The 24170-nt window shown below is 39.1% G+C and overlaps 1 protein-coding gene across 5 annotated transcripts in view; it reads left to right on the forward strand.

Annotated features, from left to right (window-relative positions):
- rbfox2 (RNA binding fox-1 homolog 2) overlaps nucleotides 1–24170 on the forward strand; it is a 41462-nt gene that overhangs the window by 9773 nt on the left and 7519 nt on the right. For 3 of the 5 annotated variants that reach the window (XM_067374526.1, XM_067374527.1, XM_067374529.1), the window contains exons 2-9: nucleotides 7398–7589; nucleotides 7761–7916; nucleotides 8169–8222; nucleotides 10209–10301; nucleotides 19668–19755; nucleotides 19850–19906; nucleotides 22876–23029; nucleotides 23506–23548. In XM_067374526.1, the coding sequence (XP_067230627.1) occupies nucleotides 7398–7589; nucleotides 7761–7916; nucleotides 8169–8222; nucleotides 10209–10301; nucleotides 19668–19755; nucleotides 19850–19906; nucleotides 22876–23029; nucleotides 23506–23548 (837 nt within the window). Of the gene's footprint in view, nucleotides 1–717; nucleotides 846–7397; nucleotides 7590–7760; nucleotides 7917–8168; nucleotides 8223–10208; nucleotides 10302–19667; nucleotides 19756–19849; nucleotides 19907–22875; nucleotides 23030–23505; nucleotides 23549–23887; nucleotides 23931–24170 lie in introns of those variants that run through there. The other 2 variants (XR_010893500.1, XM_067374530.1) reach the window with 2 other exon arrangements.

Genomic DNA, 24170 nt, shown 5'->3' on the forward strand with positions numbered 1-24170 from the left:
TTTAGTGGGCAAATCGGTTAACTAACTTATCTAGGTCTGCTGCAATTGATTAATCGCTTGTTTGTGGTTATTTTATGTAATTGCAATTGAGATAACTGTAATAATTGTGTGTTTAATTTTCAATTTTGCCATCCAAATAAGGGAAGTTTAAGTGCTTAAAGAAATGCCATCAAATGCATGATACTGAATGTACGTTTTCGGTGAAAGAATATTAAAAAAAAAAAAAACGCAAAGATGGTCAAAGGTCTTCCTGCATGTGAAATGAAGGGTTATGGGTTTAATCAGGCTGCATTACTTTATTGTATTATAAAAACAGTATGTAAATTCATTTTTACAGCATGGAAGTAAATCATATGGACCCATTTTATTATATTTTTTATGTGCTTTTCCAAGTAAAAAACATTCAACGTAATGAAATCGCAGTTGTTTGTATGAAAAATCAATAGTCGGAACAACATTCATGATCGCGACTGGTCTAAGTTCGACCTTTTATATAAATAGTTTTTTGGATTTCTAATCAGGCAGTGAATAGAAGGCAAATATTATCTTTGAAAAGCCAAGATTGGTTTGTTTATCTTAAGAGAAAGTGTAGAGAGAGAGAGAGTGATATGGGAGGAGAGACAGAAGAGAGAGAGACAGCCGGGAGGGGGAGGAGACACACACACGGACAGAAAGACAGACCGAGCGAGAGGAGGGGAATGAGAGAGGGAGATTTTGAATGTGTCAGACACTGTCAGAGGGATTGTGAGCGCTGACGTCTGAGAGCAGGAAACGCTGCCGTCGCTGTTGCCGTTGCTGTCGTGTTGAATAGGATGATGGGAGTCTTTTACCCTCCTGTGCGGCCGGTGAGTTTTCAATCATTCATGTTGCTGCATTTCCTGCCTGGAGAAATCGACACGCACAAGTGTAATTCACTCGTGCACGTGTGTGTGTGTGTGTGTGTGGGGCATAAAGCAGGTCTGATGGAGGTGAGGAAAGTCTCATGTGTTTCTCGTGTGTTTCTCCAGCTGTCTGTCTTGACTGAAGGGGCCAGGTGCTGGTGAACAGTTGTTCCCTCATCCGTCTGTCTGTCTCATCGTGTCTTCCTCTCTCCGCTCTCTCACATACATGCAGCTTCAGTATTAGCGATACAAATCAGTCTTTTATTAGTTAAAAGCAGTCTGTGTGTGTGTGTGTGTCATACCTTGGAATCTGTCTCTCTCTCTCTCTCTCTCTGTCCATCCCCCTCTCCTGCTGTTTCCCGAGGGCTCGAGCAGCTGTTATCTCAGTGTTTTCCTTTAAAAGCAGGAATGAGATGGTGGGGGTGTAGAGAATGGAAATTGATTTTTAAAGGTGACGCTCAGGGAGGAGATGCATGTGTGTGTTTAGGTGAGGATCTGATGCAGTGGTTCATACCGTAAGTGGACTGTAAAGCTCAGAACTGAAGCTCGTTCCTGCTGAAGTATGTGGAACTCCACCCAGCGTTTGCCCTGGAGGGTGGGAGAGACGCTTACCTGTCGCCTCATGATCTCACACGCTCGCTTTAGAAAGCCCGAACGGCTACCTTTGTTTTGCACAGAAAAATAGGTCTATATTTCCCCTAAAACTCTTTTTGTTGACTTTCTTTGGACATCTGATACACATACGCATCTGAATGAGGAAGACAGATGCTTGTTAAACACACACAAACACCTTTCTTTCTGTTAAACTTATCTTATTGCTCTGCTTTAAATGCAAGTAGATTTTATTTGGCGAGATCTTCTTGAATGAGATCCTTACGGGAAACGTTTTAGGATTTTGATCATGTAATTATAAATTGCATTGCGTAATTTTATTGTATTTTTAAGCAAATCTTGTGTAGGAAATGTACAACACAACTCTTGACAAGGCGTAGAACCGCCCGCTCTAAGCGGGACTCGAACCCGGGTACGCCGACATGGGAGTCGGGCCCTCTAACAGTTCAAGGGAGTGAGGTTTACATGCACAGCTCTTGCTAGCCTACGTCTGTTACAATGGCATAAAAAAATTTCCTCTGAATACCAAACAAACCCTAAAAGAATTTACAAAAATGTTCCAGTCTGCCAGAAGCCAAACACACTTATGGCTCCTAAATGAAATCCATTTGCCATCTTGTCATGAGCTGACCCAATGTCACGCTGCATGATTTCTGATTATTGATGTCTTCGCTCGAGTGTCTGAATCGCAGTATGAGTCTTCAACATGAGAATATAGAGGTCGACGCAACGCAATCTCAGCTGGACATGCTGTCGATTACTGCAAGAAATCATTTTCCATCCAAAGTTGCAAATTTCACTAATATTGCATTAAACATTTGCAAATTTTGCAATGTTCCCATCCCATGTGTTCAAGTAAACAACATCGTCACTTCCTGAGAAGTTGGTGCAAAATATCAGTAATAAAAATGTAAGTTGCTGCAATCGCCAATTCTGGAGGGAATTAAACCAAGACTTTGGCTCAGGTGTTTCAGAACCACCAAACCCACATTTGAGATGCTGTGATGTGATTGGTCCGCTGGATAGTGCAGTTATCCAATCACAGCCTCTGCTGAGGCAAAGTCACGTGAGCTTTTCAATGTGCATCGAGGGATTTATACAGTAATGTGTTTCCATCAAAGTTCGTCTTATCGGATGTTTTTTGTGCATATTTTTTTCTGTTATTTTTTTTTTTTTACTTAATGCACATCTTCCCATCCAGCTTTTTTTAATGCAATATCCCAAAATTTGCATAAAAATATATGGATAGAAATATAGCTAGTGAGAGGCTTCAACAAGACTGTATTAGTTTCAACTTCTACATGTTTAACATAAACATAACTGCTTTATGAACAGTTATGTTTTTCTTGGGTCAAAATACGCATGAAGAAATTGCATTACAGTAACGCATCACAAGAAGATCATTGACCCAGAAAACATGATTCACATTCCTGTTTAAAATCAACATGGCTGTTAGACATGACACATTACTGTACATGCATTTATAATCATCACAGACGTGTGTGTCATACAGCTTAACCCAGAATATTTGTTTCGATCCGCATGACATCAACACAAGCGATTCATGACAACATGAGACACAACACAATATAAAACTGCGAGCAGAGATGTGTGTCATGAAACGTGTTTGCTATTCTTGGGTTGGTTTATCGGTGTGAGAGTTCAGAGGTAACGCCGCGGTCGAGAGCTCATGTTCTACACACAGCGGACCGACACGGGACAATAAACCAGGGTTTTGCTTGTCTGTCGGTGAAGCTCTGGCACAGAGTCGTTTTCTCTTTGTGTGTGTTGTGTAAAGGAGCAGTCCTCTATCCAAACTAGATCAACTCGTTTCCCGTTGGTGGCACATGTGCTTGAGGGTGGAGTGTGTGAGAGACAAACATTCACACTCACACGTGTGTGTGTTTCTCTCAAACACGAGTGTTTGCAGGCTTTTATCTGGGCTGTTTTGGACCCACGAACCTTTGGACTCTACTGGACTCTGATTGGGCAGGAAAGAACGAACAGACACGCCCACTAAAGAGAGCAAAGAGAGGGGTCAGGTTACAGTCGACCAATCGGTTTGCAGCTGTGGGCGGGTCCATCTGTAGTTTAGGCTGGTTTGAACAGAGCATTGCTTTATGCATCAGTGCAGGAGGGTTTCATCACTGTTTAACATTTTTACAATTATTGTCATTTTAAGCCATCTTTGGTACCACCTCTTAAGTCACTTTTATTAGTGTTATTTATATCCTATATTATTAAGTCATGTTTTGAATAAGCATTCCTATATGTTTTAATAGGACAACAGCACATTTGTCAAAAAGATGACCGTCATATAGAGCGCTGTGATCCGTCATCATCTTGTTGTTTTCTGCCACAAACACGCATCGATCTGTATGAAGCGTCTGAATGTTCAGTGTTCAGCATTCTGCTGTAGTGACTCGATACGTCGTCTATTGTCAGGAGTGATTGTGGCAGCTAATGATCAGAACGGCTGTGATCCGTTACAGTGGACGGCGCGACCCGTGGCACAGCTGCCATATATAACAGCGGCACGTTAGACAGATGCCAGCTGACCCGTAACTAAAGCCGCCAGTGTTTAGAAGCCCTCGCTCGGCTGAACACACGCTCACAGCGTTTATGACGAGCTTGAGAGAGTGTCTTCCGTGTCATAATTATATGGATTAATAAAGGCCTCTAGTACAACTGAAGGGAAATATGCATAATATGCATCTGCTGCAGTGAGTCTCAGTGTTTGTGCATCAGTTTTTGTGTCATGAGCCTGAACACACGGCTTGATTCTTGTCGACTGTACGATAATCAGAATCTGTGCCGTGTGAAGGAGGCTATGAAAAGAACGATCGCACTTCACTGTATTGTGCAAAAATTACCATGCCATTATAAAGGCTTGTTCACACCAACAACAATAACTATATTAGCATCCACACCAGATATTATGTTTATTATAAGCACGCTGCAGTTTTGTCGTCTGCTGCTTTAAAGGGGACCCGTAATGCCCCTTCCACAAGATGTAATATAAGTGTCTCCAGAATGTGTGTGTGTGAAGTTTCAGCTCAAAATACCCCACAGATCATTTATTATAGCTTGTCAAATTTGAACAAAAACACGCCGTTTTTGTGTGTCCCTTTAAATGCAAATGAGCTGCTGCTCCCACCCCTTTTCCAGAAGAGGGCGGAGCTTTAACAGCTCAACAACAACAAAACTGGAGAATCTCACGCAGCCAAAATGATTGATTCAACTCATCCACTAGCATGTGTCGTCATGTTCATCTCTTGTGCAAATCCAGTGTTGAATTGACTGGCTATGGCGTTAGAACTGGTACACCGTTGTTCCTACGTCACTTGGGAAGCGAAATCGGAGCAGCTCGTTTTTTTTACATGCTCGCGAGGCTTACCAAAACAAAGTTACTGGGTTGTCCTTTTTCATGTTTTCTGGGTTGGTAGATGCACCGGAGACCTGATTATAGCACTTAAAACATGGAAAAAGTCAGATTTTCATGATGTCCTCTTTAAATGCTTGAGTTTTTCAAAGTTCGCTGGATTCTGATTGGCTGTCAATGTTCTTATCGTTCATCAGCTGGAAAAAAAAAATCACTCTGAAAGTGATTCCAATGATCTTGTTTCTCTGTGCTGTTATAGGTGTTATATTTACAACTATTAACTATTGTTATAGTTATCATACTTGGTGTGAGCGGGCCTTTTTCCTAAACAAACAACTTTTAAAAACAACAAAGACACATTTGAAATTGAAATATTTTATAAAACAGATTCTGAATTGATTCTGTACCTTCAATGCTTCAGGTTGATGCAAAATATTTGGAACAATAATACTTGCGGACGTAGAAATGCCATAAACGAGTGTTCTAATGCTGCGGAGTTCTGAAATGAAGCTCATGAATGTTCGTTGTGCTTCACGGGAAGATCTCAGAGCTATAAATACCAGGGTGTCTTTCACTGCTTGTCTGTCTCTCTCCTCGTCCATGTCTCTCTCTCTCTCCGTCCTCATCCTGCTGCCATGTAGGGAAGTGATGCTGGAGGAGGAATGCACACTTGACAGAACAGTGTTTTCCCTCTCTCTCTCTCTCTGCAGTGATGTGTCGTGCGTTTCTCAGAGAGATCATCAGTTTAGCTCAGAATCTCTCCAGAGAAGTTTCATTAATGGCTGAATCTCATGAAATCACATTTCAGCACAAAATCAGTTAGATTTGCATTAAGAAAATGGAGCCTGTTTTCCCCAATTCTTATTATTGTACTGCAAAAAACTGACTTTCATTAATGTAATGCAATAATAACATGGTTGTATTTGTTATATTGTCTAATTTATGCTGATTTTTGTTTTTTAATACTGTAAATGCCATAAATAAAAAAAACTAAATTTTCCTAAAATAGACTATGCAAAATGTATTTTTAATTAAAGCCTTTTTTGTTTTTATACATTTAGCATATACCCAATACTGTTTAAAAAAAAAACTGATTAATTTCTCACTTTCATTAATGCAAGAATAACATGATAGTATGTTCTATTGTTTAATTTATGCTGATATTTTTTTTTAAATACTGTAAATGCCATAAATAAAAAACCCTAAAAAGACTTTTATTTATTTATGCAAAATGTATTTTTAATTTAAAAAAAAGCCTTTTTTGTTTTTATACATTTAGCACATCCCCAATACTGTAATAAAAACTCACTTTCATTAATAACATGGTAGAATGTTATATTGTTTAATTTATGCTGATTTTAAATATATTTGTGGGTCAAAGATGAAAAGGGGCATCAAAAGCATCAAAAAAGTGCAATACAGCTTTAAATTTAGTTTTTTCCCCTGTACATGTTCTGTTTAATTTGATATTTTTCTGAGCAAAAAATAATCACAATCATATTTTTTTTTTGTTACTATGATTTACAAAAGACACCCACTAAAATATCATTGTGTAACAATATTTATGTATCAGAAAATCTTATTAGGCATATTTTGAATTATTTGATGACATAATAAAATGAATTGTAATCAAATTAATTGTAATTTTAAAATCTTTATACTTTGCTAATATCCTTCAAAACAGTAGATTTTACCCATTTTTCAGCAAGACGTTTTTGTAAGGAAGTGAAAATCATTTAAAATATTGAGTATGATCACATATTCTTTTATATATTTGAATAATTACAGGTCAGAATAAGTATATTGTTTCATTTTTACATAAATATGTTACTCTAAATTACATTTTGCCATAAAGGGGGTAATATTGTCATTTTTCTCATAATTGCAATATTTTTAGTATTAGTCTGTATCATTAAAGTAGTTTCAATAATATTATAATAATACAGCAAATGCATAATGCCACAATGTGAAAACCTAACTGTCCAAGAGTAGACTTTTATTCTCTTTATGCAAAATATAATCCCCCCCAACCCCTTGATTTTCATATGCGCTAAACGTGTTTTGATGGGATTCACTCAAATTATACGCATTAATCAGCCAGTGCATTAATACTGTTTAACTAAACGTGATATTTAACGATTATCAAGATCACATTTTGTAGCTGATGTGGGAGTTTTGATCAGCAACTGTGTGCGTCGCGCTAGCTTCATCTGCGTGTCGTCGTCTGTGCTAGCGTATGTGTTGGAGGCCCGTGCGCTAAATTATGCATGAGGGCCTCATTAATATTGAACAGCTGCCTCAATCCGCTTGTCACCAGAAAGAGAGAAACGTAATATCTCTGGCTTTTAGTGCCGTCATCTGTGAGAGGAATTCTTGCAGCACAGACGTTTCTCTCTCCATTCCAGTTGATTTCACTTTTCCTCTATTAAGCGAGCTGTTTTTCTTTTCTTTGCCGTCCGGTCGGTGGATCTCGGCCAGCCGGTCGATTAACCCCTGCCTGTCTGTCTTTCTCTCATTTCCAGGGTTCACAGGACACGATGGGAGCTCAGGAGGGCGTCGTCACTCCGTTCTCCTCCTTCCCTCCCCCGCCGCCTCCTCCCCCTCAGAACGGCCTGGCGCTGGAGTTTGGGGGGGGCAGCATTTACCCCGCAGGGGGGCAGACCGAGGCCCCGGCAGGAGTCAGCAACACCTCCTCCTCCAACCCCAGCACTCAAGTAAGTGCTAAAGCTCTCCGGAGCAAATGGTGACATCTGATCACTCGCACCATTTGGGCAGCTGGAACAACAAACGTGTCGAACGACTTCCTGCCGCTCAGTCTCAAACCATCGCAAACAATTGTGATTTTGTGTATTCATTCATGTGATCTTTGTGTCTCTGTCTCTCAGCTGTCAGATGGGTCTCCTCAGGCAGAAGGTCAGTGTGTTTCTGCCGGCGGTTCGGGCAGTGAAGAGTCCTCAGAGGCCAAAGGAACCCCGAAACGGCTCCACGTTTCCAACATCCCCTTCCGCTTCAGAGACCCAGACCTGCGGCAGATGTTCGGGGTACTAGAGGCTTTTTAGGGTTTATTCATCAGATGATTTTAGAAACAACAAACTGTGACGTGTAAAAGGGCCAATTCTGCCCCCTGGTGACCGACATTGTTAAAATGCTTGTTGTAAATGCAGCTCCTCTTTTATAATGGCATGACACAAACAGCTGTGGGAATGTTTATGTTGAGCATTCTCTCTCTCTCTCTCTCTCTCTCTGTGTGTGTGTGTGTGTGTGTGTGTGTTTTTTTTTTTTTTTTTTTTTAGCAATTTGGAAAGATTCTTGATGTGGAGATCATTTTCAATGAGCGGGGCTCAAAGGTAAGAAACTGTTTTTAATCAAATGCATTTAAATATAATGTAGAATATAGTTATTACACTAAAGGAACACTTCACCAAATGAAATAAATTCATAATTTACTCATCACGATTCTGTATGATGTTTAGGAATCAGAATGTAGTCAAATAGTGGTTCGTAGGGCTGGAAAAAAAAAAAAAATTGATTTCTTGATTTTAATCAATTCTCATTTTACAAACCGATATTGATTCTTAAATCCCAAGAATCGATTAGTCTAGTCTGTTTTCAGTTGATGAATGAGCAGAATATGTAGCGCCTCCCATTCAATACATGACAATAATCTTTGTTACTTTTGATATGAAGCAAAGTCTCAGATTTCAAATGATATAAAAATCAAAATAAACACTGTTTTGCCGCTGTTTAATGTGGCGTGACGGATCGCTTTAGCGCCTCAGTTAAAGAGAAGCATGTGATCATCCTCTCCTCCACTTTAATACCAGTTACAGCGAAATAAACATGCATGAACATCTGAAGGTATGTTAAAATATACAGTACAACTTACTGAAATCCGTATCGTGTCTCGTGTAATCGCTCAATCAGTGCTTCAACCTCAATAAAACAGCTTCAATGTCACATAACGTCACATTTACCTCAGAAAAACATATTCAGTGACCATAAACTCATTAGTCAGCTAGAAAAGTGAACTCTAGAAAGAAACATTGATAAATATAGCTATGCACCGTTACATATTCATTATAATGTTCGTCAATGTTTAATGCATGTTTGAATAAATCAGTTATGACAGCCGCGATTTAGATATTTATATTACAAAAAAAAAGAATTGGAGTAGAAATATGATTGTCATTCTAAACCTTATTTATTATAAAAAAAACATCATTGAGTGTAATTGAAGTGTTTGTATATAAATAAGTTAATTTTAACCTGATAAACTACATCCAAAATAATCAATATCAACTCAAATTGAATCGAAATCGGAATTGAATCGCAAGAATGTGAATAGAAATTGAATGAATTATGAAAATTGTCAATACCCAGCCCTAGTGATTTGTACCACCAGCTTCCAAAAACGACTTTATTATACAATGCGATCTGTGTTGACATTTACCAGGGACTTGTAGCTATGTTCCCATCTAAAGTTGTGAATTTACTCAAGCACAAAATTGGAATATCGCATAAAACATTTGCGAATAAATCATTGTTTCCATTCCATGTGTTCAAAAGAACAAAATCGTCACAAAATTGGTGCAAAATATCAACAATAAAAATGGGAGTTGTTTCAATCAGGCTCTTTTCTCCTCCTTCATAAATGAGTTGGTCTCAGAGCGTCAGACGAAACACAATAAACGCTGTCATGTTCTCTTGCGTTCGGATACTGGTATTTGAGAACACAATCGTGTGAGACGCTTCTGGAGGGAATTAAACCAAATCATTCTGATGAAACTTCGACTCAGGCATTTCAGAACCACCAAACCAACATTTGAGATGCTGTGTTGCGATTGGTCCGCTGGTTAGTCCAGTTATCCAGTTACTGTTTTTTGTTGCGCATCAAAGGATTTATTCGGTAAATGGTTTATGCACGTCGTCTTACAGGATAAAAAATTATCTGGCTCAATTGAGCACATTTTTAGAATTTATGCACATCTTGGCATTTCCGTTTTTATCCCAAAATTTGCAATATCTCTTAATTATCTTAATCAATATCTCAAAGAACAACAAAAACATGTCATAGCAGTACATGCGAATCGTGTGTATATTCTGGGTGTTCTGAAGTCATATGATGCTTTTGTGTGAGAAACACAGAAATTTAAATGATTGTTCTACTGTTAAGATTTTGTTTTGGGATCTTGTGTAAAAGAGCAGCATGAACTTTCTGCTAAACATCTCCTTTCGTGCTCTATTGAAAATCACATGGGTGAATTGTTCCTTTTAAGCTGAGTGTGTTTTCGAGGTCAGACGGTTCATGTCTGTTCCTCTCTGTGGTGGTCCAGGGTTTTGGTTTTGTGACGTTTGAGACCAGTGCAGATGCAGAGAAAGCGCGAGAGCGTCTCCACGGGACCATCGTGGAGGGACGAAAGATCGAGGTGAGTCTGTCTTTCTCCTTCTGATGTTCCCATTTCACATCTTAACTGACCTAATGTGTCCTGGAACTGCTCAAGATGCTCAGCTGTGTGTGTGTGTGGCATTATGGGAAATGTGTGTGTGTGTGTGTGTGTGTGTGTGTGTGAGCTTAGCAATGCATGGTTGCATCTCTACTGCAGTCCACTATAGATTACTCTGCTGTTTTTGGATTGGTTGTTGTCTGGCTGAGTGTTGGTTATTAACAGCATGTGGTTATTTTCTGTTTGTTTTTTGTTTTGTTTTTTTGAGTTCATCATGTTTTGTACTGAGCATGCTCACAGTTAGCCAATCACATGCGTGCGTTTGATGCTGTCTCTGTTTCTCCTGGTTTGAATGGCTTTTTTGTTCATAAAACATTTGCTTGGATTCTTAAGACACATGAGGACTGTCTGATGATTCTGAATGCTTTTCACAAATTTGGTGTTGTACCTTTTTTATGGCATTCGTGTGCATACTGTGAGAAAACGGCTCACCTTTCAGATGCTTGTGTACTTGTTTTTTAGTGCATTTGTAGATTTGTTCTGTGAATTTGGGAGATGAGAAGAAGCTTGTTGCTTGCTGTGTGTGTGTGTGTGAGTGAGTGAGTGGTCGAGTGCTGCATGGAGCCACGTGTGTTTCCCCTCGTGAGGCCCAGCGTGTTGCAGTGCTGGTTTCTGGGTGTTTTAATAGTTCTTGAACTCCTCCAGGGGTTTCCACCCTCCTGCATGATCTCTGAGACGGCTGCCTGTGTTTGTCTCTCATAGACCGGGGGAAATCATTCGGTTTGTTTTTTTTAATTCTTTCTTTTTTGTCACTTCAGGTTAAGTCATTTTTATTTCTAAATTAATTGGGAAGTTTGTTTTAGGACTAATGGTAATGTTAGTGTGTAGATCAGGGGTGTCAAACTCCAATTTGCACAAAATGTTGCGTCATGTGGGTCGAATGTTTTCTTCTTTTCAGTGACCGTCGTCCAGTGCTGTATAACTGACCGCTCATCTGGGAAACCCGTTAATAAAGCTGCGTTCGTTCTGTCTCTCTGACGTCTCTACAAGTATGATCATAAAATAATGCAATATTTCACATCCATCTTATTTTTACGTGGTAAGTAGCTGTTTATTAAGAGGATAATGTACAGTCAGCTGGGCATTATCGTAAAAGCTACTTCAAGGTAGTGTTAATTTCGTTAACAAAATCTGACAAAATATTTGTCGAAGACCTTTTTTTCCATGACTAAGATGAGACGATGAAGAAACGATACCAACGTCATTAAACGATAACTGTGACTTTATCAACATGCAGTATCGTTGACGAAAAAAGACAAGACTAAAATGTAGTTAAAATAAACACATAATGACTTTGTTTTTGTCTGTGAAAAAAAGGAGACAAAAATTACAGGCTGTTTTTAACGAGCTTTCATGCCTACAGTTGCACGAATTCAAGAATTTCAAGAATCAAACCTTCTCAATGATGAACTGTAATAAATCTAAACATGAATCTCGAATATTGTTTGTGATTGTGGTTGAATAAACACACTTATGCAACCTCTGTGTGACAATAGAAAGTCTTTTCTGCAGTTGTTTTAATAGAAAAACATTAATTTGGAATTTTTGGATTACTAGGAATTAATAGGGATTTCACAGTTTTAAATTCTGAGAGAAGTTTCTTGTTTTACATGATAAATATTGTATAATAAACCAAGAAACTAGATTAGGTCAAATAATCCTGATTATTTTGAGAAATGTATTTTTACATTTCATCAGAATTATTGCACTTTCACCTATAAGCACAAATCATATGCATGGTTTATCAATTTAACCATTGTGCAGCATGATGAAAACTAGACTAAAATGCTTGGGAATTTAGTCGATTAAAACTTGACTAAACAAAAATAGGACAAATATAAATATTATAAAAATTAAAAAGTATATTTGACACAGGACTAAGACTAAATTAAAAAATAGCTGACAAAATTAACAATACTTCAGGGTTTATTTTGTGACTGACCGGCTGACTGTACATTATCACTTACTTAATAACCAGTACTGTGGTGAAACAAGAGATTTATTAATTCCATTCAAATCTCTTTTTAGTGTAAACAGACAACATTTGTACTTATGTTTAATTGATGTAAAGTAGTCAACGTTTGAAGTGGATCAAAACCACCTTCTTCACCTTTCATCCACTTCAAATGTTGACTACTATATTTAAAAAATATCTGAATGTATTTTATAATTTTTGTCTTGTAATATCTTAGTTTTCTTATGTTTTCACCATGCATTAAAAAATAATAAAATGCATAAATACCAATTGTATTCACCAGAGGCCTTACATGTGAAATTTGTAAATATAAATCGAACAACAAAACAGACAAGTCAGCTGAAATTGAACTGCTTCTCAGTATCAGTGTATTGCATGTAAGAAGCATTCAGTAGAGGATATTGTGAAATTCTTTGCTCGTAACATTTTTCATTTGTCGTCCACAGATTCGGTTTCAAACGTGCACAAAAGCTGCATGCAATTAAACAGCTTCTACTTGCGCAACACACGTAAGCGTTCATGTGTTTTGCTTAATGAGCAAAAAAGGGGAATATTCTACCCATATAACCAATGCTCTGTATTAATAAGCGTAGCATATTTGATTGTGTTTGGCACCCCTGGTGTAGATGCATGATGCCTGCACAGTTGCTCTGTAGCTCCCCCTGGTGTCAGTGGCTGTTTGTGCATGGGAGCGCAGCGGCAAGAGCTTCATTTGGGTTTGCATGAGTCTGATCGTTTCAGACCATCAGATTCATTGGAAAGCAGGAAACGGGTTAAATCTAGGCAGCAGCACTACATAACGGAATCAGATTCATTTGTTTGCTTTTGAATGCCATTGTTTTCACTTTGAGTATTTTTAAAAATTCAAAACTTGATTTGTCATGATATTTTGTTGTATGTAATGACACCCTAATGTTTGTCTGTGTTTTCTGGAGAGCAGATCTGTGGAGAGAGCGATGCACAACCATCAACCTCTTCACTCATCTCTCTCTCTCTCTCTCTCTCTCTTTCTCTCTCTCTCTCTCTGGCCAGTCTGTCTGTCCAGCTCTGCACTCACTGTGTTTCCTGTCTGTTGCATCACTTCCTGTCCCTGTGTCTATTTTTAATGCCTCTGATGTCACTGTCTAGGCCCCTCCCCTGGGTGATGTCATTAGTCCGGCATGTTAGTCTCACTAACTGCTCTCTTAGATGTACGTCCATGTCAACTTGCTTCTATTTTGGCCCGTAGCTCCAGCTTTGACTCAGTCGCAGACTGCATTTTCACACCCATGAATTCTACGAGTGTGTGTGTGTGTGTGCTTGTTGAGTTCCTCTAATCATTCGTCCCTTTCTCCTCCTCCTCTATGACACAGACGAATGCGGCTGCAGGCTCTTTAGCACTCCTACAGACAGATTTGATCACCTGAAGATTTGTCTTGTTGTTGTTGTTGTTGTTGTTTTTAAGTCCGTGTGAATGTCTGCCTCAGAATTTCCCCACGTCCAATGAAGAGTTTGAGTTCTTCACTGGACTTTGCTTTTTGTTTTCCTTTCCTCTTTTCTGGTTGTTCACTCATTCTTTGCATTTTGTTTGTTTGTTTGTTTCTCTTTGGTTTGCTCTTTTATTTCTTTCTCTTTTTTTGTTGTTCATTTTTCTCCTTTTTCCTTTCTGTTCCCTTGACGATTTCTGTGTTGTTGTTATTGTTGTCAGTCTCCACGGTAACTGCTCGCGTGTCGTCACGCCGTTTCCTGGCTCATGGTAAGTTTGTGTATGTACGGCTTCATCCCTGATCAATCCCACCAACTCAAACCCCCCTGAGATCTAAACTCCAGCCCTCCCCAGCTTTACAAACTGTGGTCTTTCGCTCTTTTGCACTGATTAGCTTGTTATTTTCGGAGGGATCAGAGATGCGTTAATGCGGAGACGACGGCAGCCCTCGTCCTCGTTACGAAGTTTGGCCGAACGCATCCTGCTAGTGGCGTCTGTTCGTGGCTAGCGTAATCGCATCTCCTCCCTGAGGTCTGTTCTGATATACTGTTCATCAGAGGCATGGGGGAAAAGAGCTTTATGAAATCATGTCTATTATAGTCGCTAAGGACCACAGAGTACTGACAGAAATGATATTCCCTCCCCAGTGCTCGCCATTGCTCCTCTTTTCTCCATCGCTCTCATGATCATTAACACTTTCCCACGCACTGACATGGCTGATGAGAATGTCACACTAAACCCCTCCATTTCTCTCCTCCACATCATCCATCCATCCATCCATCCAATTATCTATCCTGTGGTTCTAATGAGCTCTCGTTAGGGGTGGGCGTTATGACCAGAGTCTCACATCACGCGAACCGGGTACATTTATTATGGGTTACTTTTTACCTGGAAATTCAACAAGATAATGGTGTATATTTTAAAAACAATGTGGGTTGCAAACCAACACATCGGATCATTTAACAAACAAATGATGCAGAATCGGCGTCACATGACCATAACCAGACCTGAGGCTGGTTGCACCAGCTGTGTGTAAGTCAAGGGGCACCAAAGCCAAGTCCAAATACCCACACTTGTGGCCGTTGCACTTGACCACTTGTCTACTTGCATGACACATTTCCTGCTTTTGGCCCGAGTGTTCAAGTAGGCGCGAAGACTGCAAGTGTGTAGAACTTTTGATTGCCTGATGGGAAACACTTATAGTCTTGCAAAAAATGCATGCAAAAAATTACAGCTTCTTTTTATTATTTTCAATACTCTGCATTTTAAAATACACTTCTAAATGTCTGTTCAGTGGTGGGTTAAATATGGACAAACCCAGGGATTGGGTTGTTTTCACCCAGCCATTTTTTTCAACCAATTTTGGATTTATATTTTTAGCCAGCAATATATTAATAAAGTAAAAGGCATGTTTTTGCTCACCCCCAAATAGGGGTGAATTTGTGGGGTATTTTAAGCTGAAACTTGACCAGACCAGAAACTTGTATGACATCTTGTGAAAGAGGGCATAATAGGTGCCCTTTAACCCAACCTGCTGGGTTTGTCCATATTTAACCCAACTTGGGTTGTTTTCAACCCAGCATTTTTTAGAGTGTATGTAACTAACAGAAGACAATATTTTAAACTTGTGGTGCTTCTATAAAGCAGTTGCAAATGTTGTACAATATACACATAGCCTACTCATCTTTGCATCAATAAAATGCACAACACTTTATATGTTACTACCAAATTATATGTATTATGTAATTAATTTAACTTGGTTGTATGTTTTCCTTGACATCTCATGATTTCGGGGCATATGAGTTCCCGAACATAATGCATGATGGGATACGCTTGGCCTCGAATACTGCTCAGAAGCGGTATTCAAGATAGTTTGGGTTTAGTGTGCATTAAGGGCACTGCACTTGGGCATTTTTAAGACATGGGACAGTCTTGCGCACTGACTTTTTTATGTTGCGTGCACGAGCTCGCAAGTGTTGGTATTTGGACAAGGTTACAATTTACACGCTACTAAATATTTTTGGGGTGCACCTTTAAACTTAAAGGGATAGTTCACCCAAAAATGAATATTGTCATTTACTCACCCTCAAGTTGTATGAATTTCGTTCTTCTGCTGAACACACAAGAAACTATTTTGAAGAATGTTGGTAACCAAGCAGTTGATGCGCCCCATTATTATTATTTTATCCATGCTATTAAAGTCAATAGAGTGCTTCAACTGTTTCGTTACCGACATTCTTCAAAATATATTCTTTTTTGGGTGATCTATCCTTTTGAACTAACTTTTGAATAAAACTTTCAATAAATAAATAAATCATGACGATAATGTTTATATCTTAATATGTGGCATTTAGAAGATTAGAGTTGACCGATAATACAGTTTTTATATTGCATCAATACAAGCAATCACAGAGTTGAGATTTGCTATATAGTATGGATCACTTTACTTGAGGATGTGACTTGTTTTTTGTATCAGTATTTATTGATTTGTTCCTTAATTTTGGTTGCTGGTTGGTTGGTACGTTATTTCATGATTAAGCATCATATTTCAGTGTAAACTTATTTTTGTAACTTCAACAGCATAAACTGAAGTTTCAACAGAACTTCTGCTCATGAATTTAAAGGCTGCAATTGGATCATTGAAAGTAATGGTATATTTTATGACTTTACGAAGAGCTCATGTCCTACTAGCTATGCTCTGACTTAAGAACTAATGGTGCAACCAAATTAAGTACAGAATTAAGCCTAGTTTCCACCCAAATTACCCAGAACAATTTGTCCCAGGACCTGTTGCTCTCTGCACTTCTATAGCGGTCTAATGTACCATGAAGATAAGTCCGGTTATATAGGACTGCACTTTTTTTTTTTAAGTTCCTGCTGGATTTCGTCCTCCACATATAAGCTTAATAAAGCCTTGAACCTCATCATCGGTCCATCGGTTGTATTTTTAAACTCCAATATTGATTCTAATCGCAAACAACTCTTACTGCATGCACCGCAACAGACTTTTAAAAATAGTGGTTGAAATTAAATGCTGCATGGACTCAACCAATCAGCATGTTCAGTGCCCAAGTCCCACCCCGAAAGTTCAGATCTTTTGAAAAAGTCCCCACCCGGTGAGCAGGGATGTTTTGAGGAGGGAATTTTTACCCGGAACTTTATTTAGATCCTGGTTCTTGCAGTCGAAACGCCACCCCAAAATCCCTAGCTCATGGGAAAATTCCTGCGGTGGAAACGGGGCTTTATTTAAAGGATCAGTTCACTTTAAAATTAAAATTTCCTGATAATTTCCTCTCCTCCATATCATCCAAGATATTCATGTCTGTCTTTGTTGAAAAGAAATGAAGGTTTTTGAGGAAAACATTCCAGGATTTTTCTCCATATAGTGGACTTCACTGGGGTTCAACAGGTTGAAGGTCCAAATGTCAGTTTGTGCAGCTTCAAAGAGCTCTACATGATCCCAGACGAGGAATAAGAGTCTGATCTAGAGAAACCATTGGACATTTTCTAAAAAAAAAAATAAAATAAAATTTTATACGTTTTAACCATAAATGCTCATCTTGAACTAGCTCTCTTCTTCTTCTCTATTAGAATTCCGACAGTGTAGACACTGCTAAGTGTATTACTGCCCTCCACAGGTCAAAGTTCGAACTAAATTGTCATATTCAATATGCTAGTGCAAGTATATAACAATTAGTTCAAACTTTGACCTGTGGAGGGCAGTAATACACTTAGCAGCGTCTACACTGCCGGAATTCAAATAGAGAAGAAGAGAGCTAGTTCAAGATGAGCATTTACGGTTAAATCGTATAAAATTGTAATTTTTGTTTTAGAAAATTAGTGATAAGATCCTTATTCCTCATCTGGGATCGTGTAGAATGCTTGAAGCTGCAATGAAACTGTAATTTTGACCTTCAACCGAATGTTTTCATCAAAAACCTTAATTTCTTTTCGACTGAAGAAAGAAAGACATGGACATCTTGGATGACATGGGGGTAAATTATCAGGAAATTTTAATTTGAAAGTGAACTAATCCTTTAAAAACTAGCGAGTAGTTACTAGCCCTCTAGTGTGGACTTTAAATTCCAATTCAAGTAAGAACTTACAAACAGCAGGTGCAACACTTTCAGGATCCACTGGAACACCACCTGAGGTCCAAACGTCAGCGTCTGATCTCACTGAATGGGATCAAATGCTGCATCCGTGTTCAAGTTCTAGTGGAAGATCTTCCCTGAAGATTGGAGCTGTTCTAGCAGCAGTGGGAGCGAATTACCCGTTCAAGATCAGTGAAGTCAGACTCATGACAGGGTCATGACTCGTTGAATGACAGGGTCTACTAGTCCAGTTCATCTCAGAGGGATTCAGGTCTGGGCTTGGTGCAGGTCAGTCAAGTTCTTCCCCATCAGAGTCAGAAATCCTTTAATGAAAAGCCTCCTCATAAACGCACACACTTCTCTAGAATCGTCCTCTTGAGCAAACCTGTTCATTAGCAGGAGGCTATATAGTGGAAACCATAAATACCGCATTATAACGTGCCGCTCTCGTACTGTTTTCTGTCGGTATAATCTCTATCAATTGACACACTTCACATGGTCATAGCGCCCGGCCCTAACACGCATCTTTCATTTCATTTGTGATTGTTTGAATCACTCCATCATGCTTCCACCAGTTCAGGCCCAGATATCTGCTGATTATTGCACAGCCTATGAGCCAAAAACGCCCCTAAATACACACACATCGAAATTGTTCCTCAGACGATATTTCTGCCCTTATATTCATGTGAGGATGAGCGACTCAAGCTTGTTTTGGTCTTTGGTTTTGGACTGTGTGTTTGTGTGTGAGTGTGTGTGTGTGTGTGTGTGTGACGGTGTTTGCATATTGGTCTTCAGCGTGTGAAAGAACCGTGTTGATGCCTGCCGGTGTTTTCCGTCTTCATGATTTCATTTATTGTGACATGTAGCATATGCATCTCTCTCTCTCTTTCTCTCTCACCCATAAACTCCGTCACTCCTCACAAGGTCTGACAACAACCAATCACAGGCTTCCTTTCATTTGACGCACTTTGATGTACTTGTTCATGACAAACTGGATGGCTTTTTGAGTTTGACGTTTCTGATTGGGTGGATTGTTCTCTCTCTCTCTGTCTGTCTGTCTCCCTCTTTTCTTCTCCCGTTTTTGTGGTTTCATTGAATGTCGACTGGCTCTTTTTTTCTTTTCTTTCCTGCATCCCTCTGTTTCTGAACATCCCCCCCCTTCTCTCTCGGTATGATGTGTTTTTTTCACGAGGGGGCGGGATTAGGCTGCAGAGTATTTGGATTGGTCCATAGGCTGCATCTGATGCTTGCTGATTGGCTGATATGCTCATTTCTGGTTAATGAACTGTAATTGGCTGAATGTGATTTTGCTAAGAGCTGTGCACAGTGTATTGATTTCGTCATGTGTGATCTCTTTGTTTCTCTCTATTTATCTCTCTCCTCCATTTTAGCAATGGAATGCCCTGTTTTTCATTTGCTTTTATGCATTGATTTCTGGGTTTTTGTGTTGAATGTTTGAAAATCAGTGGGAGTTTTATGATGCATGAAGCAATATAAGGGAATATCAATGAGTCCACAATTTCTGCTGTAGCTGTAAATATAGTTCAAAGAATTGATTATCAAATGTCTTTATTTTGAGATTTGGGTGATGTAAATAACGTAATTCTCAGTGATCTTCACATATTTAGTCCTCTAACTGTTTGCAGAATGATGTTTACTGCAGGCGTTTGGATAGAAACAGCTCTAGTTTGAATGCACCAGTGCTTTTTCTTCTTTGTCTCTGATCAGATTCTCATTCTGTCTCTGATGAACAGGTCAATAACGCTACAGCTCGAGTGATGACCAATAAGAAGTTGGTTAGCCCGTATGCTAACGGAGAAGGTCTCAGCACGCTGCCCTACGGTAAAACCTCCTCACGGCTGTTTGAGTTTTTCTTCATTTGTTAGCGATGAAGCCAGGCAGGTAATCTGAGGCTTTTTTCTCTGTTTGGGTTCAGCTGGGTGGAAATTGAGTCCCATGATGGGTGCGATGTACGGACCGGAGCTCTACGCAGGTGAGGCGCCGTACAAACTCTTCACTTTCCTGTTGAGGTGTTGGTGAACCATCTGAGATGACAGACATTTCTTAATGTGTTCTTATGTGATCTTGTGTTCTCTTATTACGAAAGTTCAGTTCCAATAATCAAAAGTGCAAGTACAGAGGATGCATGAACGTACACGGATGTGTTCTTGATATCGAGGATGCATACTTGCAAGGATCGAACCATTAAAAATCCCAGTCATCACAGGCAGATGGTGTATGGAAGCCTGTAAGATTATTCTTACTCGAGATTCCTGCTGCAAGATCACAAATACGTGACGGCTCGTGAAAGTAAACAATTGTTTTGTTTGGCACAATTATAATAAAAAAACAAGAAGCACAATTTGTACCACCCCAAAGTTCCTGAGGAAAGTTCCTGTGGTGGAAATAAGGCTTTTTAATGAAATCTGAGAGCTTTCTGTTCCTCCATTGACAATCTATGCAACTTCCACTTTCAAGCCGCAGAAAGGTAGTAAAGACATCATTACAGTAATCCATGTGACTCCAGTGGGTTAACCTCAATGTTATAAAGTGATGCAAGTGCTTTGTTTGTGCAAAAGCACATAATTTACCACTTTATTTAAGAAATATTGATCTCCAATGCTCGATCATGATGCATGCATGCTATTCGGTTGTTAAGTCTGACGTCACGCGGCAGGGCTTCCGGGTCCAAACGCTCTATCTCGTACAAGAAAACAACAAACGGTGCTAATATATGCACTAGGGGTGTCACAATATGCCGGTATTGATGATAACCGTGATATTCAAAGCATGAAATATCGATAGTGTGTTAATTTAGGGTGTGACGATATACCGTTTTTGACGATAACCACAATATTTAAAATGAATAGGACGCTTATGATATCATGACATGTAAATACTCCAGCGCCAGTACCTGGTTGAGCTCTCAGGTGGCAGTATTGTACCTTAACGCTGACACCTGTCAAACAGGAAGATGATGCAGCCGAGCGGGAGAGTGAGAGGCTCTGTTCACACAACTGAAAAAAGTAAGTAAGCTCGACAGTATGGGAGTTTTTCGGCTCCTTAGACAGCTCAATCCGCAGGATTTGCCTAGCTACAGTCAGTGTGAAGGGTGGCAACACAATCAACCTCTTATCCGTGTCCATCTCCCTGCAGATTCCGCCATTTTACAGAGAGTAAGTTGCGATTATTTTACTAGTCATGGAATGGGAAATGTTATATTAACCTGTTAACAGCGATTTTCTGTGTTCATATATTTAAATAAAGGGTGATTATTTTAAGTACCGCGTTTTCTTTACTCGTCTTATTCAGTGTGATGTAGCTATGCATGCAGTTATTTGCCCTCAAAATTCAAAATACACAGTCATTTTTTTGCCCCGACAATTTTTTGTCATTATATCATAAGATGTAGTTATATTACAATATCACGCGAGCAAAAGTGCCGTTTTCCCCAAATCAGCACAAATGCAATGTTCCTTTAACTTACTATTAAATGAACAATGTGAGTTACATTTTAGACACAGTATTGTTAATATTGTTTTTTTTTTTTTTCCTTTATTTCGTCAACGAGGAACAAGAACAGAGCCCCGTGCAACAGAAATGTTTTTGTTACTCTGACTGAATCCGCATTTAGAACGAATGAATCCGAGCTTCGTTTCTTAAATGAATCAGTCATTTGAACAAATCGGTCACTCACTCATTAAGACAGTGACTTGCTGTCACCTACTGGCAGTTTAGTTTAGTTTCATATTTAAGGTACATTTTAATTAAAAAGTTAAAATTAGAAAAACGTATTTAAATATATAATATTGAATTAAATTTATGTAGACAAATTGTAAATGCTGTGTAAATATATTAATGCCACTTCGCATTGTGTCTCTGTATTACAAAGATGGATTTTGTTGATAATGATATAATTTGACTGGTAACAGCCATAATGTATAGGCTGCTATGCTAGTATTCATTTTTATTTCTTCAGGTCTTAAAAAGCCATAAATTTGACTTTAAAAAATGTGCAGCAACCCTGAAAGAGAAAAACTAAAGTAAAAATTATTTAAACTGATACATTTCCCCCCCCAAGGATTCTGTAAATATCGCGATATATCGATATTGTGATATTTTTTGGTCACAATAACCGTGGTGTGAAAAATCGAATATCGTGACATATGCACATGATGTGGTGTAATACTACCAAAACATTATAATCATAACCTTACCAAAATCCCAGATGGCCGAACAGTGATTCATCTTTTATAAATCGTTAATATATTAATGTCTGTGACGCTGTGAGCATGGAGACTGTTGTGTAGATTGTAAGTATTTTAAATGTTTAACTTTAAAATGTTAAATGTTTAATATGAATAATTATTGCTCTTAAACGGCCTTCGAGATGGCATTCTCAAGTGAAACGAGCTGGGGTTAACCTCAATTTTATGAAGCGATGCAAGTGCTTTGTTTGAACAAAAAAAACATAATTTACCACTTTATTTACAAAATAGTAATCTCCAACGCTCGTTCATGATGCATGCATGCTATGTTGACTAGAGAGCAGATATTGTGTGCATCATAAACACGTCAGAGATTAATATTTTATAAATAAAGTGGTAAATTATGTTTTTTTTTTTTTTTTTTTTGCATAAACAAGGCACTAACGTCATTTCGTGTCTTTACTACCTTTCTGGGGCTTGAAAGTGGAAGTTGCATAGGTGTCAATGGAGGGACAGAAAGCGTAAGAGTAATTAATGATAGAATTTTCATTTTTAGGTGAACTAAGTCACAAAATCACATCTCATTTTTCACAAAGATGCGTTCTGTGTCCTCATGTCCTTCCGAGTTAGTTCGTTCTTTGTTCTCCATGAGAGCGCAGGTCCGTTCTTTGCCTTAGAATTGAGCAACAGCAGACGTAAATCACCTGAAGCCAATATGAGTGTGATTTGTGGATGATCATGTCACTCCCTGTAGTTCCAGGGTTTCCGTATCCTACTGCCGCCTCCGCAGCTGCCGCTTCTGCCGCAGCAACCTTCAGAGGAGCTCATCATCTGCGGGGTCGCGGCCGGCCGGTCTATGGAGCCGTGCGCGCCGCCGTTCCTCAGCCCGCCATACAGGCCTATCCCGGGTAACACGCCTGTGCTCGCATACATTCATACATACACACTCGTGCACAGACGCAGCAGATTTGATTTTCTCTAGTTGTTTTGCATGCTGCATGCTGCTTCTGCTCACATAATGAGACAAGCTGATATAAATATGCAATCAGAGTCACTCAAATGACACCAAAAATGCCATTTTATCCCAACATATGACCTGATTAATGGGCAGCGTGGGTGTAATTCTGTTACGTAATGCAACTGTTTAAATGATTCTGAACGGGATCAAAGTGGCATTTTCATGTTTTATGACCAAGTGCACTGCATGTGTGTGAATTAATGTTTTCACTTTCTCTTTTCCGTGGTCTACATCTGTCCTGCCATCTTCTTTTGTTTTGTTTTTACTTTGATCACCACATGGTGGCGCCCTGTCCATTTTATTTTTTTCCTCTTCCATCTTTTTTTTTCTTCCTTTTTGCTGTCATTTTGTTTTTCTGTCTCTCAGTGTGGTGTACCAGGATGGGTTTTATGGAGCTACAGAACTGTATGTAAGTATGACACTTCCTGTCTCTTGGTTTTCACTTCCTCTCTCTTTCCTTCTCTCTTTCCGAGTGCTTTACCGTGTGAAACTGTAGCCACGCAGAGCCGTTTCATTCAGAATAAGACTTTTAAATCACAACACAGACATGAATTTGTGTTCGTTTCATTAGCTTGTTACAATTAAATCAGTTGAATGAAAGCAGACGAATCACTTGATTTGTTTGTCATCTCATTAGAGCAGATTTGGACGGCTCTGTGTGTGCCAGTGTGTGTGTGTCTCAGTGTTTGGACGTGTGTGTGTGCGTGTGTGTCCAGGTTGACGATAGCTTTTTCTGTTTTCTCTGTAGAATAGTGTTTCAGGACACTCTGGTTAGTAGCAGAATGCCTCAGGTAGGCTCACAGACGGATAGTGTGCATCTCTCCTTCTGATTAATACATTTGTTTGATATTGATCGTGTGAGATTGCTGTCTCTGTTTCCCTACTAACTCACAGTAATCTGACAGGAGTGAGGGCTGGAAGGGGGAGAAAGAAATTCTGCTTGAATTCTGCACATTTCCTCTCTAAATGATTCAGAGCGCATGAGAAATTTGGCGGCATCATCAAACGTCACAGCAGCAACTCCTACTAGG

Source organism: Chanodichthys erythropterus, chromosome 21 (genome assembly GCF_024489055.1).
Source record: "Chanodichthys erythropterus isolate Z2021 chromosome 21, ASM2448905v1, whole genome shotgun sequence".
NCBI lineage: Eukaryota > Metazoa > Chordata > Actinopteri > Cypriniformes > Xenocyprididae > Chanodichthys > Chanodichthys erythropterus.